Source organism: Dipodomys spectabilis, unplaced genomic scaffold (assembly GCF_019054845.1).
Source record: "Dipodomys spectabilis isolate Male_0828 unplaced genomic scaffold, ASM1905484v1 ptg000003l, whole genome shotgun sequence".
Lineage (NCBI taxonomy): Eukaryota > Metazoa > Chordata > Mammalia > Rodentia > Heteromyidae > Dipodomys > Dipodomys spectabilis.
Window position 1 is genome coordinate 4,430,930 of NW_024870680.1, and position 17,050 is coordinate 4,447,979.

General features: G+C 41.1%; 1 protein-coding gene across 7 annotated transcripts; it reads left to right on the forward strand.

Annotated features, from left to right (window-relative positions):
* The first annotated feature begins 9,559 nt into the window (after positions 1–9,559).
* Positions 9,560–14,833, forward strand: Crebzf (CREB/ATF bZIP transcription factor). Of its 7 annotated transcripts, none has more exons than XM_042690409.1 (4): positions 9,560–10,737; positions 10,959–11,036; positions 12,122–12,190; positions 12,871–14,833. In XM_042690409.1, the coding sequence occupies exons 1-2, from the start codon at positions 9,650–9,652 to the stop codon at positions 10,972–10,974; spliced, it is 1,104 nt and encodes a 367-aa protein (XP_042546343.1). In that variant the 5' UTR covers positions 9,560–9,649; the 3' UTR covers positions 10,975–11,036; positions 12,122–12,190; positions 12,871–14,833. The 7 variants fall into 7 exon arrangements, with proteins under 7 accessions (XP_042546343.1, XP_042546345.1, XP_042546337.1 ...); XM_042690411.1 differs by having other exon boundaries at positions 13,988–14,833; XM_042690403.1 differs by having other exon boundaries at positions 12,122–14,833.
* Positions 14,834–17,050: the final 2,217 nt, after the last annotated feature.

A 17,050-nucleotide genomic window follows, 5' to 3' on the forward strand; every position in this document is an offset into this window, starting at 1 on the left:
GTGCTTGCCTTGCATGCCTGAGGCCCTGGGTTCGATTCCTCAGCCCTACATAAGCAGAAAAAAAAAAAGCCGGAAGTAGTGCTATGGCTCAAGTAAGTGGTAGCGTGCTAGCCTTGAGCTGAAGAGCTGAGGGACAGCGCCCAGGCCCAGAGTTCCGGCCCCACGACCGGACCCAAAAAAAAAATTTTTTTTCTTTACATTTTAAAAGGAAATTGTTAAAATATACCTTACACTTCCATATTTCCCTGTGTTTAATTAATGATGTATAGATATTATTATGAATACTTCTTAAAATAGATTATAATACAGTATTTTTCTCACTCATTGAGCTCAGTGGTACCAAGAATTACACACAAATTAGATAAAAATATATTACTTGGAGCATTGTAATAAAACATTTTAAAGCAAGGATTTTCTTACCTTAGGCAATTTTGTAAACTATTTTTTACACATTTAGAAAGATTATGCTCTTAAGTACAAATTTTTTTCTTCAAAATGAAACACACTGCTGGCTTGAAAGGACATATCCTTCCTCTTAAAGGCTTACAAAGAACCAGAACATAGAAGCTAATTTAACCCTGATTGCTCTTTATTGAGCCCATACTATTTATCATTGAACTGAAGCAACCTGGATGAATTATATTGCTTAATCCTTATAGGTATTTGAGAAGGTAATTTGTACATTCTTTTTTTTGGGGGGGGGGGTCCAGTCGTGGGGCCTGAACTCTGGGCCTGGGCGCTGTCCCTCAGCTCTTCAGCTCAAGGTTAGCGCTCTACCACTTGAGCCACAGTGCCACTTACGGCTTTTTTCTTATGTGGTGCTGAGGAATCGAACCCAGGGCCTCAGGCATGCAAGGCAAGCGCTCTACCACTGAGCCACCTTCCCAGACCCAATTTGTACATTCTTATTTCAAAGAAGAGACTAAATTTCAGTAATTTGCTTAAAGCCACTTGGTCATTAGAGGAGCTGAGATTTCTGCTGAAGTATTATTTAATGTGAAATTATCTTTCACATGGAAAGGTGATTATTGACTAGTGAGTGCCATGTAGTGGAGTAGGCACTGAGTATAAACAGGAAAAAAGCAAACCTGCCTTGGATTAGTGCCTAAGGCTAGTGTAGGGACAACAAAACCAAAACATTCAAAACATTGTATAGAATGTGAAGTACCTTATCAGGGAGTGCTAAGAGTTCACAGAGCACACTCAGTATTTGACACCCTCCCACCTCCCCCCCCCCCCCCCAAGAGTAAGGACTGGGATGGTGAAGAGGGCTCTCAGTAAGCTGATAAAGAATTACATCTAGTGGAGAAAAGGGAGAAGAATTTGAGGCAGCACTTGCATGGATATTGAAGTTTTAAAAAAATTCTCAGAATTTGTTGAAATTATAAGGTGGCTCAGTGGTAGAGCGCTTGCCTTGCATACCTGAAGCCCTGGGTTCGATTCCTCAGCACCCCATAAGCAAAAAGAAAAAAGCCGGAAGTGGCGCTGTGGTTCAAGTGGTAGCGTGCTAACCTTGAGCTGAAGAGCTGAGGGACAGAGCCCTGGCCCAGAATTCAGGCCTCACGACAGGACCCCCTCCAAAAATAAAAAATAAAAATAATTGGGCTAAGGGGGTGTAGAGACACATGACTACAGATAAAACTCCACAAGTACGTTGAGGCAGACTACAGGGAACCTTGAAAGTCCGTCAGTCTGGCCCCACTTACTGGGAGTGGAGGGGAACAGTGGGGAGGGAGGGAGGCAAAGCACTGCAAGCTTACAAATGGAACTCACAGACCTCTTCTGACCTCAATACAGGCTACTCTGTCAGGGGAGCTGGTGCACAAGAGTGCCAACACCTCTCCTTTTCCCTCTCTTTGGGTGGCAACGTGTTCCTGGAGAAGCTAGAGGTGCATGGGGTAGGGACCCACTTGCTCAGCTAGGCTTAAGCTTTATATTAGGTTGAACCATGTCAAATTGCCCATTTTGTAGAACCCAAATGATCCGCTTCAGGCCATTTTATAAGATTCATTTTAATGCCTCGACATTTTTTGAAAGGAAAAGAAGAAATGAGAATAGGTCAGAGACAAATGCTTAGAGAAAACCATGAAAAAATAACCCACACAGAGACTTAGGAGGAACTTGTGCTTATGGTGTGCCTATCCAGTGTTTTTCATGTCAGACAACTCTTCAAGGTAGGTCGAATGACCATTTATAGATGAAAAAGTGGAATTCAGTTGTGAGTTACCAGTGTGGTTCAAAGCCAGCCTGGGCAGGAAAGTCCATGAGACTCTTAAGATCTCCACTAGAAAAAGAGAAGTGGTGCGGCTGGAAAAGTGGCTCAGTGGTAGAGCTCTTGCCATACATGCATGAGGCCCTGGGTTCTATTCCTCAGCACCACATAAGCAAAGAGAAAAAAAAAAGCCGGAAGTGGCACTCGGCTCAAGTTGCCAGATTGTTCTTATCCTTCACCCTACCCCTTTTTTTTGGCCAGTCCTGGGCTTGAAATCAGGGCCTCAGCATTGTCCCTGAGCTTCTTTTTCTCAAGGCTAGCACTCTACCACTTGAGCCACAGCACCACTTCCAGAATTTTCTGTTTATGTGGTACTGAGGAATGGAACCCAGAGCTTTATGCATGCTAGGCAAGCACTGCCACTAAGCCACATCCCAGCCCTCACTCCACCCTTATTTGTACTAGTCTACAATTTTTTTTGATATTTGTTATAGTTTGGATCTTAAAATGTATCCTTTGGTCCAGGTATTAAAAACTTGATCCCATGGGTGGGAAGGTGGCTCAGTGGTAGAGAGCTTGCCTAGCATGCATGAAGCCCTGGATTTGACTTCTCATAAACAGAAAAAGCTGGAAGTCATGCTGTGGCTCAAGTGGTAGAGTGCTGGTCTTGTGCAAAAGAAGCTCAGAAAAATGCCCAGGCCTCCAGGACTGGCAAAACAAAACAACTTGATCACCAAGGTGGCACTCTTGGGAGGTGGTGGAGCCTTTAACAGGTAAGGCTTAATGAAAGGTCTTTGCATCATTGGGGGCATACCCTTAAAGGCAATTACATGATTCTGATTCCTTTTTCCCTCTTTTGCTCCTTGGCCATGAGACATGTCTTACTCCAACACACGCTCCAGCCATGATATGTTGCCTTGCCCCAAATCAACAGGACCAAGCAGTCATGGATTGAAACCAAACGTGTGGTCTAAACTAACCATTTTTCCTTATAAGTTGTTTATCTCAGATTTTGTGGGGGATGCAGTCTTGGGGTTTGAATTTAAAGCCTGGACACTATCCTTGAGCTCTTGTGCACAAGGCTGGCACTCTACCACTTGAGCCACAGCTCTACTTCCAGCTTTTTAGTGGTTAATTAGAGATAAAAATCTAATGGCTGGCTAGCTTTGAAACTTGATCCTCAGATCTCAGCCTCTTGACTAGCTAGGATTAAAGGTGTGAGCCACTGACACCTGGCTATCTAAGGTATTTTTTATAGTGTCAAAGAATGGGATAATACAAGATTATTCATTACATCATTGTGTTAATAATAGCAAAACATAGGAAATAGTTTATATACCATTGAAATAGGTTAAATGAAGTCTAGACGCTTTACACATTAGAATGCATTGCAACTGTAGACAAAAAGAGAAAAGGAAGCTCTTTGTGTATTGATATAGACCCCCATGAGATTATATATGTATGCTATATGCATACTATCTTTTGTGCAATAGAAGAGGTAAATGGAATAAGTATAAAAATATATTCTCACATGCATAAAATATTGGACAGTACTAGTAGGACTAGTTTTTAGTAGTATGGAGAATAAGAAGTAAAATTATAATTAGAAGGAAAATTCTCCATATCCATTTCTATACATTTAATTTTTGAACTATATAAATATACTGCCTATTCAAAGGAGATTAAAATTAAAAACAAAAAATAGAAGAACCTTCCACATAGCTATTTTTAATATCCCAGTAAGCTCTATTTTTATGTAAGTGATTCAGAAGCCTGCAGACATTTCTTTCTCGAAGAACAAGGAAGGCAAGACACAGTTTGGATAAAGCCAAATATGGCCTGACAGAACTGGGTCAGGTCATTCAGCTAGAAGCTTCTGCTTCCACAAATATTCAACAACATATGGCAAATCATGATGCCCTGTTCCACTCTAGAGTGCCTCCCACTGATTAGTGTTTCTCTCCTAAATTTAAAGATTTTAATATGTTAGGTTGTAGCATGCATTTCACATATCTGTGTACACTTTAGATTTTAGAGAGGATATTTTCTCATCTCAAGCTGTTAAACCTTGGGTGTTGGGTCTTGGTTTGCACTAATAGAAGATGGTAGAGGTAGGGCAAGCCTGTCAGTCATTCTAATGTCACAATATTACTACTCATTTATTAATATGTTGAATCAGTTTAGCAGATACTTGTCAGAGTTGGTTATTGGTCAAGTGCTGTGTTAATTGTTGGGATACAACATAAATAAAACACAGAACTTATTGTCACTGAACTGCATCCTAGTGGGTGAGAAAAATGTTTAACAATAATGATATTAAAATACATTGGAAGAACCCCAAACTAATGTATAAGAGAATAAGGAAAGTTTTGTTTGTTTGTTTACTAGAGGTATATCTAAGCTAAGATCTGTAAATTGTTAATAATTGTCCAAGAGAAGAGGAAAGCATGTGAATACAGTAGCCTAGAACCTTTCACAATACCTCCTGTTTTGGTCTAAGAAAACTACAGTTCTAACAGCAGTGTCACTGAGGGCTGTAGAATGAATAGTCACGGTGGATTCAAATAATTGATCCTCTAGCTAGATTGGTCCCACTTTGCTCACATTGATGTTTCCCTCAGTTCCTGTCAGAACTCTGAGACTTCAGAATCAGAATCAATCCTCCCTCTTCCACCAGGCCCTTTAGACACATAGATTTATGGTCAACAAGTTACCTTTGGCGTTGGTACAATGAGTGCAAGAGTGTATTTGCTCCCGACAATCTGCTTTTGAACCCTGGTTATCAGTTACTGAGCAACCTTAAAGTATAAATGGAAAGATAGGACACAAGAAAGCAATCAATAACAGAGATCTGAGCATGACATGGCATGAATTTCACATTGGTGTTAACTATATACAGAGAAAAGATTTCCAAATACCTTTGGCAAACAGCAATTTTTCCATATGTCTGCTGTAACAAAGTAGCAAAAACTAGATGGCTTAGAGTCACAGAATTGTAGGGCTCTCAGCACTGGAGGCTAGAAGTTAGAAATCAAGTTGTTGATAAAGTTGTGCTCACTAATGGCTTTATGTCAGAATCCCTTCTCTCTCTCTCTCTCTCTCTCTCTCTCTCTCTCTCTCTCTCTCTCTCTCTTTTTTTGGTCGGTCATGGGGCTTGAACTCTGGGCCTGGGTGCTATTCTCAGCTCTTCAGCTCAAGGCTAGAGCTCTACCATTTGAGCCACAGTGCCACTTCTGGTTTTCTAGTGGTTTATTGGAAATAAGAGTCTCACGGACTTTCTTGCCGAGGCTGGCTTTGAACCTCCATCCTCAGACCTCAGTCTCCTGAGTAGCTAGGATCACAGGTGTGAGCCACAGATGCCCGGCCAGAATCCTTTCTTAAAGCCTCTTCTGGCTTCTGGGGATTGCTAGCAATTCTTGGCATCCCTTGGCTTACAGATCTATGGATTTCCATGTTCTCTTTTCATTTTTGAGTTTGTGTCCAATTTCTTCATTTTATAAGGACCCTAGTCATATTGGATCAGGGCACACCCTAATGGCCTCATTTCAACTCTATTGCCTCTGTAAAAACCTTTTTTCCAAATAAGGGGCCATACTAAGATATGGAAACTGGACTTCAATTTCAATTGGACACAATTTAATCCCTTTTCTCTTAGCTGACAACATTTGTTCTTAATACTTCAAGTTATTGACACCATCAGTCATTGACTTCTGGTGTTCCAACTGAAAATTTTATTCACATTTTAGGGGATAAACTGGCATTTTTCTCCTGTAATTGGAAAAAAAATCTATCCTTAATGCATGTAGGATCTGATGAGAGGGGGAATGAGACAGAGTGATAAAGGGAATGAATCTGCTCAAAGAATATTGTAAACATACCTGGAGAAATAAAATGGACAGGATAAGAAATGAACTTAAATCTTATGAGGAGAAAAATGGTTACATGTGTTAAAGAAAAATCCTAACAGAAAATACCTTCTATATGTCTTATTAGTTTTCATTTTGTATGACACAACTGCTGGAAACTTACAAGGTTTTTCTTCTCCAGGGTTCCAGTGAAATCCCTACTAAGTTTTGATCCTACTTTCAGGTAATTTGTGGACACAAGTTAGGAAGATGGTGATTTCCAGCAAAAGCAGCTTTTAAGTGTTATGGTCCCACTCGGCATGGCTAGAAATGATGCTAGGTGAGGAAAAGCTCTTCCATTGGAAGAAGTCTCTTGTTGGTTTTTAATTGTCTGACAGCAGCAGATGCAGCAGATATCCCCTAATGTTACAGCTCTTGTATGGCTGGGCCTTGTGGACTGGGATTCTTACCCCTACAGAAACAAGAGCAAAGCCCTATAGAACTCTTTCAGTGACCAGAGACTGCAATTTTTTTTTGACTCCTTGTAGCCTTCTGACTTCCTTCAGCCTTAGCTTTCGATGATGTTGAATTTTCTCTCTTTTGTCTTCCGTGTTGTCTCAGTCACTTTTGTTGTCTGTTGCTTTCACTCCTGTAGCTGACAGCCATTGTTGCTACTACTGCCACCAGGGTGACAGCTGCCAGTGCTTCCAGTGCTCCTTCGGCTGCTCCTTCTGCTCCACAGTTATTGCCGCCGCCTCTGCTACCCCTGACATACCTTCCCTTTTTGTTTGTGTTACCAACTCAGCCCACTCTACTAACGATAAAGATGGAAAGTGGAGAAGAAAAGATGCTTCTAGGAAAGCCTTTTATGAGACTCATTGTGGAAGGGAGCCAGCCAGCAAGGGTGTCTTCTGAGTCTCCAGGCCCAGACTCCTGTGACTCCCCAGTAGGCCTGGCCACTAACCTCTACCTGCGACAAAGAGACAGAGAAAAGCTGAAGAGCATCCACGGAGAATACAACACTCAGCTCATCTTTAGCTGTCTTTGGGGTACATTCATAACCCTTTGATCTAAATAGACAAAGAACTAAGGGAAGAGAGAAAGAGTTTAAGCAGTTTTAGCCAAAGTATGGCCTACTAATCTTTATAGAGGGATCCTAAGAAATTACTGCTGTCATCATTTGAGAGGAGTAATTTTGACCAACCTGATGATTGGTTTATCCAGATACAACTTTCTGTTGTTCCTTAGGGTTAGCTTCTGGTCCTTGTCATGAAGATATTTATTTGTATGTATGTGTGTGCACACACGTGCATGTGTGTACCTGTGCACTAGTTCTTGGGCTTAAACTCAGGGCCTGGGTGCTACTCCTGAGCTCTTTTGCTCAAGGCTAGCATTCTACTAATTGAGCCATGTATCCATCTCTTCCTTTCTTACAGAGATAAGAGTCTCATTGGCTTCCCTGCCCAAGCTTGCTTTGCACTGTAATACTCAGTTCTGAGCCTCCTGGGTAACTGGGATTAGAGGCCTGAGCCACAGGCACCCAGTATTAAGATTATTTTTGATCAGTCCTGTCCTTCCAGAATTCAACTGTGACTGCGAAGTGAATGGCTTAGAGCAAAGACATAAAAATAGAAGCAAGAATGCCAAACTTTTCTCCCATTTTCTGGGATCAGAGTCAGTGCTCAAGCAGTCAGCTCAAGGGTTTAAAAGAGGTAGTGCTTTTCAGCAAAAGCCACTCAGGTATCTTAAACTCTCAGGGAGCTGAACAGCTGGCTTATTTAGCCAGAAAGGGGTTGGGACAAGGCTGGCTGCGCCAATCATGGGAAGCTCTTCATGAAAGTCAAAGCTTGCACAGTTCTTCGCTCACATCACCAGTCATGGCAGTCCTTCATGCAAATGAAAGAATTGTGTTTCTACCAATTCTGTTGGGCCATCAGGTGGAAATGTCTGTAGCATCATCCAGAATTTGAAGAGGCTTGCGATAGCAAGAAGTTCAATGCTAGCTGTTTGCTTGGATGGTACCTTTTAGGAGTGAGTTGCACTTCAGTGTCTGTGGTATGTCCAAAGCACCTGATGTTCACATGAGTTCAGTCTGGTTGGCTGCTTGGCTGACAGTCTGTGAAGAGTCGAATAGCTCTCAAGTATGAAGTCAAATCACTCCAGCACCTAGCACCTTAGCTTAATTAAATGAAAAACATTAAATGAGCACTTAAAGGTTTATCATAGACATTAGCAGTGATTTGAGTATTAGCAGTGCTCAAACAATGCCAAACTCCTGCCCCAGTGTATCAGGGAGAAGTGAGCCCTTCTCTTCTGTGTGGTAACTACAATAATTGCAATAGATATTGTGTCCACCTATTTTGGATCTGGTCATGGGGCCTGAACTCTGGGCCTGGGTGCTGTCCCTCAGCTCTTCAGCTCAAGGCTAGCTCTACCACTTGAGCCACAGCGCCACTTCCAGTTTTTTTCTTCTTTGCTTATGTGGTGCTGAGGAATCGAACCCAGGGCCTCATGCATGCAAGGCAAGTGATCTACCACTGAGCCACCTTCCCAGCCCCTGTGTCCATCTATTTTGATGTTAACGTTCCATTTTGTAGGAATCCATTATTTTCACTATCTTTAAAAAATAGGCAAACTATTTTGTTTCCCTGTATTTTAACATATTTATAAAGCACTTCAAATCTCAAATTCCTTGTGTAACTAGAGAATTGTGATAATGCTGAAAAAAGCAGACAAATCTAGAATGTGGTGTAGCCTGTTCAAGACAACTAAATCTTTTCAAAAATCCACTATTTACCAAAATTAAAGTATGAAAGGAATTTTTACAGCTTAAGCAATGAATAAAATTTTAAAAAAATCCCATAGGAATGCTGAATCCCTGCGTTGATTGATCTTGGCTAAGAGATCTTTGCTGTTATTCTGAAAAGAACTGAAAACCTCTGACTGTGGTCTAGGGACGAAATGATCGTGAAATTTTTCAGAGTCTGAGAATAGTGTTATGATTATGAAGGAGGTGATTTTTATGTATTTTAACATATGGAGAGGTTTGGTGTCTTAGCTGCAATTTAGGGTTGCTTTAGCAAAAAGAAAAGCGTTTATAAACATTTACATTGAGGATAAATCAGATATGGCCAAGGTTGAACTGCTGAGTCTGCTTTCGGGTATTAGTAAATTAGAAGGGATCCGTCCGGGCTTTATTGTTTTTGCCTGGGTTAGGATGACATCACCAGAAAGCTAGAATTACTACGGCTCCAAGGCACCACCAAGTCTCGCGATCCTACAGCTCGCCCGGCGGAGCGCGAAAGGCGGTGGGAGGGGTGGGGAGGACTAACTTCCGGCCAGGCCCGTTGTCTGGGTGGCGCGGTCGAGTCATCTCCGGGTCTCGCCGCCCCGTCCTCCCGTCCCTACCTCCGCCCCCCGCCCCGGCGCGGGGGGTCGACCGGGCGCGCGCGAGGCGGGAGGCGCCCGCGACCTGCCCCGCCGTTCCGTCTGGGCCAGCGCCCTGGATCCGCGCGCTGGGGCCTGGGGTCCTCGGGGCCCGCGAGGCCCAGTCTGAGGGGCCGGGCCTGCGTGGGCCCACCTCGGGGCCCCCATGAGGCACAGCCTGACCAAGCTGCTGGCCGCCTCGGGCCGCGACTCCCCGGCCCGCAGCGAGAGCCCGGCGCCGGCGGCGACCTGCTCGCTGCCCCGGGCGGCGGCTCGGGAGACGACGACGACGACGGAGGCGGCGGCTTCGGCGCAGGGTCGCCTGCAGCCGCCGGGCGACGGGGGCGAGGTGAGGACCGGGCGGGGGAGCCGCGGCGGCGCGGCGGCGCGCGCGTCCTCGCCGGAGGAGATGGAAGAAGAAGCGGCCGCCAGTGTCCGCGAGGAAGACCCGGAGGACATGGACTTTCTCTCCGGGCTGGAACTGGCGGACCTGCTGGACCCCCGACAACCGGACTGGCACCTGGAGGCCGGACCCGGCTCCCCGGGGCCGCTGTCTTCGTCCGGCGGAGGCTCGGATCCCGGCGGCCCGTGGCGCGGGGACGACGACGACGACGCCGCCGCGGCGGCCGAGATGCAGCGCTTCTCGGACCTGCTGCAGAGGCTGCTGAACGGCATCGGCGGCGGCGGCAGCGGCGGCAGTGACAGTGGCGGCGGGGAGAGAAGGCGGAGGAAGGTCCCCGGAGGCGGCGGCGGCGGCAGCGGCGGCGGCGGCGGCGGCGGCAGCAACGGGAACGACAGCAGCCAGGCGGCGACAAAGAGTCCCCGCAAGGCGGCGGCGGCCGCTGCCCGCCTCAACCGGCTGAAGAAGAAGGAGTACGTGATGGGGCTGGAGAGTCGAGTCCGCGGTCTGGCAGCCGAGAACCAGGAGCTGCGGGCCGAGAACCGGGAGCTGGGCAGACGCGTGCAGGCACTGCAGGAGGAGAGTCGCTACCTACGGGCCGTGCTGGCCAACGAGACCGGCCTGGCTCGCCTGCTGAGCCGGCTGAGCGGCGTGGGACTGCGGCTGACCACCTCGCTCTTCAGGGACTCGCCCGCCGGGGATCACGACTACGCCCTGCCCGTGGGGAAGCAGCCGCCGGAGCTGCCGGAGGAGGACGACGCGGCGGGAGGAGTGTGTCTGCATGTGGACAAGGATAAGGTGTCGGTGGAGTTCTGCTCGGCGTGCGCCCGGAAGGCGTCGTCTTCTCTTAAAATGTAGGGTCAAGTAATCTGCTCTTTATCCGCGTTTACCCCTTTCAACTCCCTTACACCATGTAAAACACCTTTAGTGTGGGACATCTTCACTGGACACATGTCAGAGGAGGAAAACAAAAAAGTAATATTGAGTCTTTTAAGTGTTTTAGCTAAAAAAGCATGAATGTGACACTGTAACCCACTCCTAATGATAACCTGTGACTATTAAATCTCTCTGACAGTTTCTTTTTTAGGTGATTTCCTTCCTGCCAGGCTCCGTTGTAGGGGTTGCAGAACAGTCGTTCCCGCCTCACAACCTGGTAAGGATCCATCTCTTCACGTAACGCTCATGCTCTGCTGCTTTAGTCTACTTTAATGGGCAACATCTCAATTTGTGTGCGTGTGATTTTTTTTTTTTTTATTTTTTTTTTTCTTTTGGAAGGTGGGAGGGGAAATCTTACTTTGGGCCCTGTCCACCCTGGAAACAGACTTGTGCTGGTCAATAATGTATTTAAGATGCTTTTTCTAGTCGAAATAGCTGTTAAATGTGTCACCTTGTTCAGACTTGCGTGTACCTAGCTCTTCTGTCCCCAGTGTGGACATGGCCTTGGAAGACATCGGTTCCAACTGTACACTGAAACCTGCTTATAGAGATACAGTTTGGAGACAGTGAAACAGGTGAAGTTGAATGGAAGTTCCGAGTTGTACAAGGTGCAAATTGGAATTCCAATCTTAGATCAACTTTTAAGAGGTTGACTAGTATTTGAGGCATGCACAAATGTGATATTTTGCTGGAAATGACAGAAATCTTTTAAACATTTAAGAATGTTTAGTTTTCAATAGGAAATACAGGAATTCAATATAGAGTGACAGATTTTAATATTGCACCATTAGAGACATTAGAAATTAATTTACATAACAGAATTCTGTGTTTTAGAGGAAGAACAAGAATGGTTAATGAAATGTTTTTTTTTTTTAATAAAAATTTTTTAAGGACCAGCACAGTGATTAACCTGTCACTGAGTACGAATAAATGGTTGTACTCCTTTGCTTTTTGTTGTATTAAAATTTTAGGTTAAATTTATGTATGTATGATTATATATTGAAGATTGCGAAATGTGAATGAATATGTGTAAAGTGAGGCTTCACAAAGAATCGTATTGCATATTTTTAAAGTTTTGCCTTAAAAAAATTTTCAAAATGAGTAGTCCTGGTCACTCAATGTGATTGACACTATTTTTCCAAAGATGGGACATATTCTTCTTTCCAAATACTCAGTGTCCATTTGTATGAATTGAGTTACAATGTCCTTCATTGTAAGAGGCATTAAAAAATTCTTTGTGAAACATCACTGTTTGATAAAGTATATACGTATTTAGCATCCTTGTTTTTCTTTGTGCTAAAGTGGATACAGCTGTTGGGGCAGAAGAGACGGGACCAGCTGCTGGCCACATTTCCTGCTTTATTTTAAAAGGTAGTATAAGAAATGAGGAAAAAGAGGTAATATCAGGGCTTCTGCTGTTTTTTTATTTTTAAAATGTTCATAATTATTTTCCAGCAGTCCAAAGATGTAAGTTATCTTACAAGTTAAGATGTTTTATTATGTTGTTTGATTATGGAAATGAAATTCTTGTTCTTGCACAACTGTAAATGTTTTGTTGCTAGATAGTATGATTTGAGACCTAAATTGGCCTCTGGTTTCCCGTGCATCACGGCATATTTTGTAAAATCATCTACTGCACTTGAGCATGAATGGGTAATAGCCAAACTCAACCTGGAGTGACGGACCTGCTTATACTAAGGGCAGGAGCAAGCCCCTCACAATGCAGCTGCATGGATTTTTAGTGCCTACTGAATTATACATATATATATGTATATATATATACACACACATATAAATGTGTGTGTATATATATACATATATATACACACACATATACATATATATAAACCCAAAGTAGTTGGAAAAAATATTTGAAATGACTAATTTGTGCTCTTTATGAAATGTTAAATGTAGCTTTTTGAAACAGAAGCCTTGAATTGAAATATAACTAATACTTGAACATTTTTGTATATATTTCTTTGTATATAATTTTGTGCAGTACCAATGACAAAAAATATGGTATAATAAAACCAGGTTTGTTGATCTTTCAGTTATGGGCTCAAAGAATTTATTCATCTCTAACATGACATTGGAAAACAATGGGCGAAAATAGGAAAAATGATGATTGTTAATGCTGACTATGGGTCTTAAAAAGTTCTGGATTCAGTAAGTTTGTTTTTCTAAAAATTACACCACGGAATATTTTCTTCCTAACATCAGTGCTTTTCATGCATTGTTTGAGCTGGGGAGAGAGAAGCAGTAGTAATCGACGCTTTCTGAATTGGGATATTTTTAGATTCCAAGTATAGATTTTCTAGAATGCCATTTTATAAATGGCAGTTTGGAGAATTACATGATTAACAACTTTTGAAAATGGAAAGATTAGTTTGTCCTGTGTTTAAAGCTGCTTTGTTAGATTTCTCATGTTTTATTAATTGTCTTTTCTTAGTTTCCATTTCATATTTCTTTTCTAGTTTTGGTGATTTAGTGATTTTGTCATTTTTTACATCAATTCATGGTCTTGTTTTACATGGTAATTGCATGTACTTAGGTCTATCTAATTAGGGACTTTAAATGAATTTGGTCATATTTATGTGTAAGCACATTTTATTGTAAATGTTTGGGTTTCTGAATTTACAACAGATGTTTATTTCAATATGTAGTAAACAGTATCTTAAAGTGTCCTATTCACAACTGTTAATTAAAAAAGTTATGATTAATATAAAACTGTTGTCTTACTATTTTTAGAAAATTGTATTATGGATGGTTAGTATTTGCTTAAAGATTTCTGGAATATAAAGAGATTGTTTACAAATTTTCAGGCTTGGTTCTATATATAGTAATGATTGCAAACATTTTAGAATTTAGAGAGCCGTTTTGCTATTTATTTTTCCCCTCATGCCTCTATGGTAAAATGATACAGAACTAGACTAAAAATACAGATTTTAATACTTTCTTTCCTATAGTGTCAGGAATTCAAACATTAACACATCATGATCTATTTCTATCATATTGACTTGTTTCTGCACTTCCTTGACCAGACTTAACTAAAAAGTACACATTTGTTAAAATGTAGTCACACTTCTGATCAACAAAGTGTTCAAAATATTTAAATATTTGTGCATTTTATAATCACTAAATTAATCTCTCTTTCTTCTCTTTAAACAGCTTAGCAGTATCTGCAAAAAACGAATCTTTTCCTACAACCCGTTAACTGACTGGACTGATGGTAACAAAGTAATTGTGGGAGCCATGTCGGTCAAAAATTTGGCATCTGCTGAAAAACAAAAAAAGAATGCCATTTTCAAGTTCCCAAATTACTTCTATTCTGATTTCACTTTCCAGAAATGGAGATATGAAAAGATTCTCTGGAATGCTTGAAAGACTTACTAGAAATACATAAGACAACAATTATACTTTCTTTTTTTTTTTTGTCTTTCATGGGAGTGATACTCAGTTCTTTGCATACTTTTCAAAAATTGTAACTCTTGGAGAAGAGAATTATAGTATTTCATCAAGAAATATTAGATTCTTTCCATAATCAAGACCACATCCTATGGAATTACATTTAGCAGACTAGAATTACATAAACAGGTTACCTATCAGTAATTACAAAGCAAATTGAGTTTGTATTTATTTCCTGGAATGTAAGAGCTAATTTAGAGGACAGAAACCCTTGCTGAGTACAATATAAAAGTTAATGTAAAGTCCTTAACTTATAAAGAGTAGTCTTCTGAAATAGATTGTTTTTATGTCTTTGAAAAAAAGTTGATTATGATAAAATGTGTGGTTAGTTGATTGCAATTTAGGGATAACTCTAGGATGTGTGAAATTTGAGGATTTGGCTTCTTGAGCTTTCTTTGAGTACTTTTATACTGTATTTTGAATATTCTGAGGTTTCTCTTGTTTCCTATTAAAATTTCTTTAGTGTTCTGTAAGGGATTTAGTGGGAGTGACTTATTTTATATGGTGGTTTTAATTAATTGAAATATTTTTCTTGTTTATTACAAGTATGAAAAACATTCAAAACTGGATTGTTTTCATTTTTGATGGAGTATGCTAATTCCCTCACCTGATTTAGATTGAGTCATTTTATCTTCACTCGGGAAGTATGCAGATGATAGAAGAGAGAAGTGGGTAGGAGATTGGCTCATATTTCACAGTAACTATAGAGTTGGCTTTTGTTTGGCAATCAAAACTTACTACGTCCACTCTTGTTTTTTCCTGATCTAAGTGCATTCAGTCCCTGCAAAGTCAGGCAGTCAGTAAACATTCCCATTGGTTTGTACTGCAGTGGCTGATGTTCCTACAGATTCCAGAGTTTAAAGTTGAGGCACTAACATTTTGGTGACCAGAAGTACTTCTCTCTTTGGTATTACAGTATTATAATGAATAATTGTCTTTTTTAAAAAAAAACTATTTGAGTAGTTGCACAAAGAAGTTTCAGTTCAATATCATTATCTTTTTAATGTGTGGCTGGTTCAGCTTTTTAAAGGTATAAATTAAGATCAACTAAATATTCCTCAAAGTTAATACTTACAAATGGTCCCCCCACAAACAAAATTTATGATTTTACTATTCCTTTGAACTGGTATTTTTTTGTTTTTAGTTGGCAGATTTTTTTTAAAGGTCTCCCATTAGATTCGGAATTTCAGAATGTTTTTTTGGCTACCCCACAATATTTTCATATATTTGACTTTGAATATCTTTACATGAGACTCAGTACTTTGATCTGGCCAGTCTAATTTTGACCTAAAATTGCTTAGTGAATTTTTTTACAAGAACTAGTTTAAACCTTTAGTCACTAGTTGTATTAGAACACTGGATATTTCTGTTAACAATTTTAACTTATTCGGAGCTCAACTTTCCTCAGAATGGAATTCCGAATTCTCTATCCTTCCTATATTATGGTACTGGGGTTAAATACTTAGCAACCCTTCTGGCTCTACAGTTTAGAGTTTACAAAATATATCAGTATAATTAGGCATTCTATCTTAAAGCCACGTAAATAGACAAAATGGATTATAAAAATCTAAATTGTCTACTGTTACCTAGACTGACTTAAAAATCCATTTTCCTGACTGACACAGTGTTCTATAGGTCCTGACAACAAATGACTAAGTTGTAATATAGGTTCATGTCATTTATCTATCTTCTGAATAGAATATGGTAGATTTGTGTGGAACAGAGTAAACCATTTCTATTAATTGAAAAGACAAAAATTAGCCAAGTGTGGGAGTGCATGCCTCTAATTCCAGGTACTTGGGAGATAGTCATGACTAAGTTTAAGGTCAGGCAGGCAGAAGTAGCAAGCCCTGTCTCAAAACTTAGAAAAGTAAAAAAAGAAACAGAAGGGCTAGCCCTAACTAGCAAGTGCTAGATCCCAGTCTGCCCTCCTTCCCCACCCACATTAAAAAATAAATAATAAATTATATATATGTATATATATATATATATATATATATATATGAGGGCAGATGTTAAAAGCCCTTTTTTGGTTATTGAACCAAAAAAGTAGTGACTATCTTGTGCGTATTTTTAATGTTTCCAGTTTGGTAGTGTGGATTTTTTTTTAAAGGAACCCTTTAATTCTTTAACCCTTCTAATTCATAATTTGTGATAGGTAGAATTCTGCTTCAATAAAAGTAATGGATGGCTGGGATATGGCTCAGTGGCAAAGCAGTTGCCTAGCAAGTGTGATGTTCTAAGTGTATCAAAAAAGAAAAGACCAAATATATAAATATAACAGTTAAAGTAGTGGGAGGCTGGGAAGATGGTTCAGTGGTAGAGTGCTTGCCTTGCAGGCATGAGGCCTTGGGTTTGATCCCTCAGCATCACATAAGCAGAAAAAGCCAGAAGTGGCACTGTGTGTGGCTCAAGTGGTAGAGCGATGGCCTTGAGCTGAAGAGCTGAGGGACAGTGCCCAGGTCCAGAGTTCAGGTCCCACGACCGACAAAAAAATAAAGGAAATGCAGGTAGGCAGCTTTGGATCACAGAACTTTTTTTGCCTTTTAAATTTTACATATGGATATTTTTCCCTCTGGTTGTAAAATATACAAACAGGAAATTCAGAAAAGAAGAAATCACTCAGGAATCTACTATAAACACTTTGGCATATTCCCTTTCCTGTACATAGATTATACTTGGTGTAATTTTTTTACAGATGCTTGGTAGAGAATGTTTTATGTGCCTGTTGAAAGAAATAATCTTTCCACCCTGGTGATCATGGGG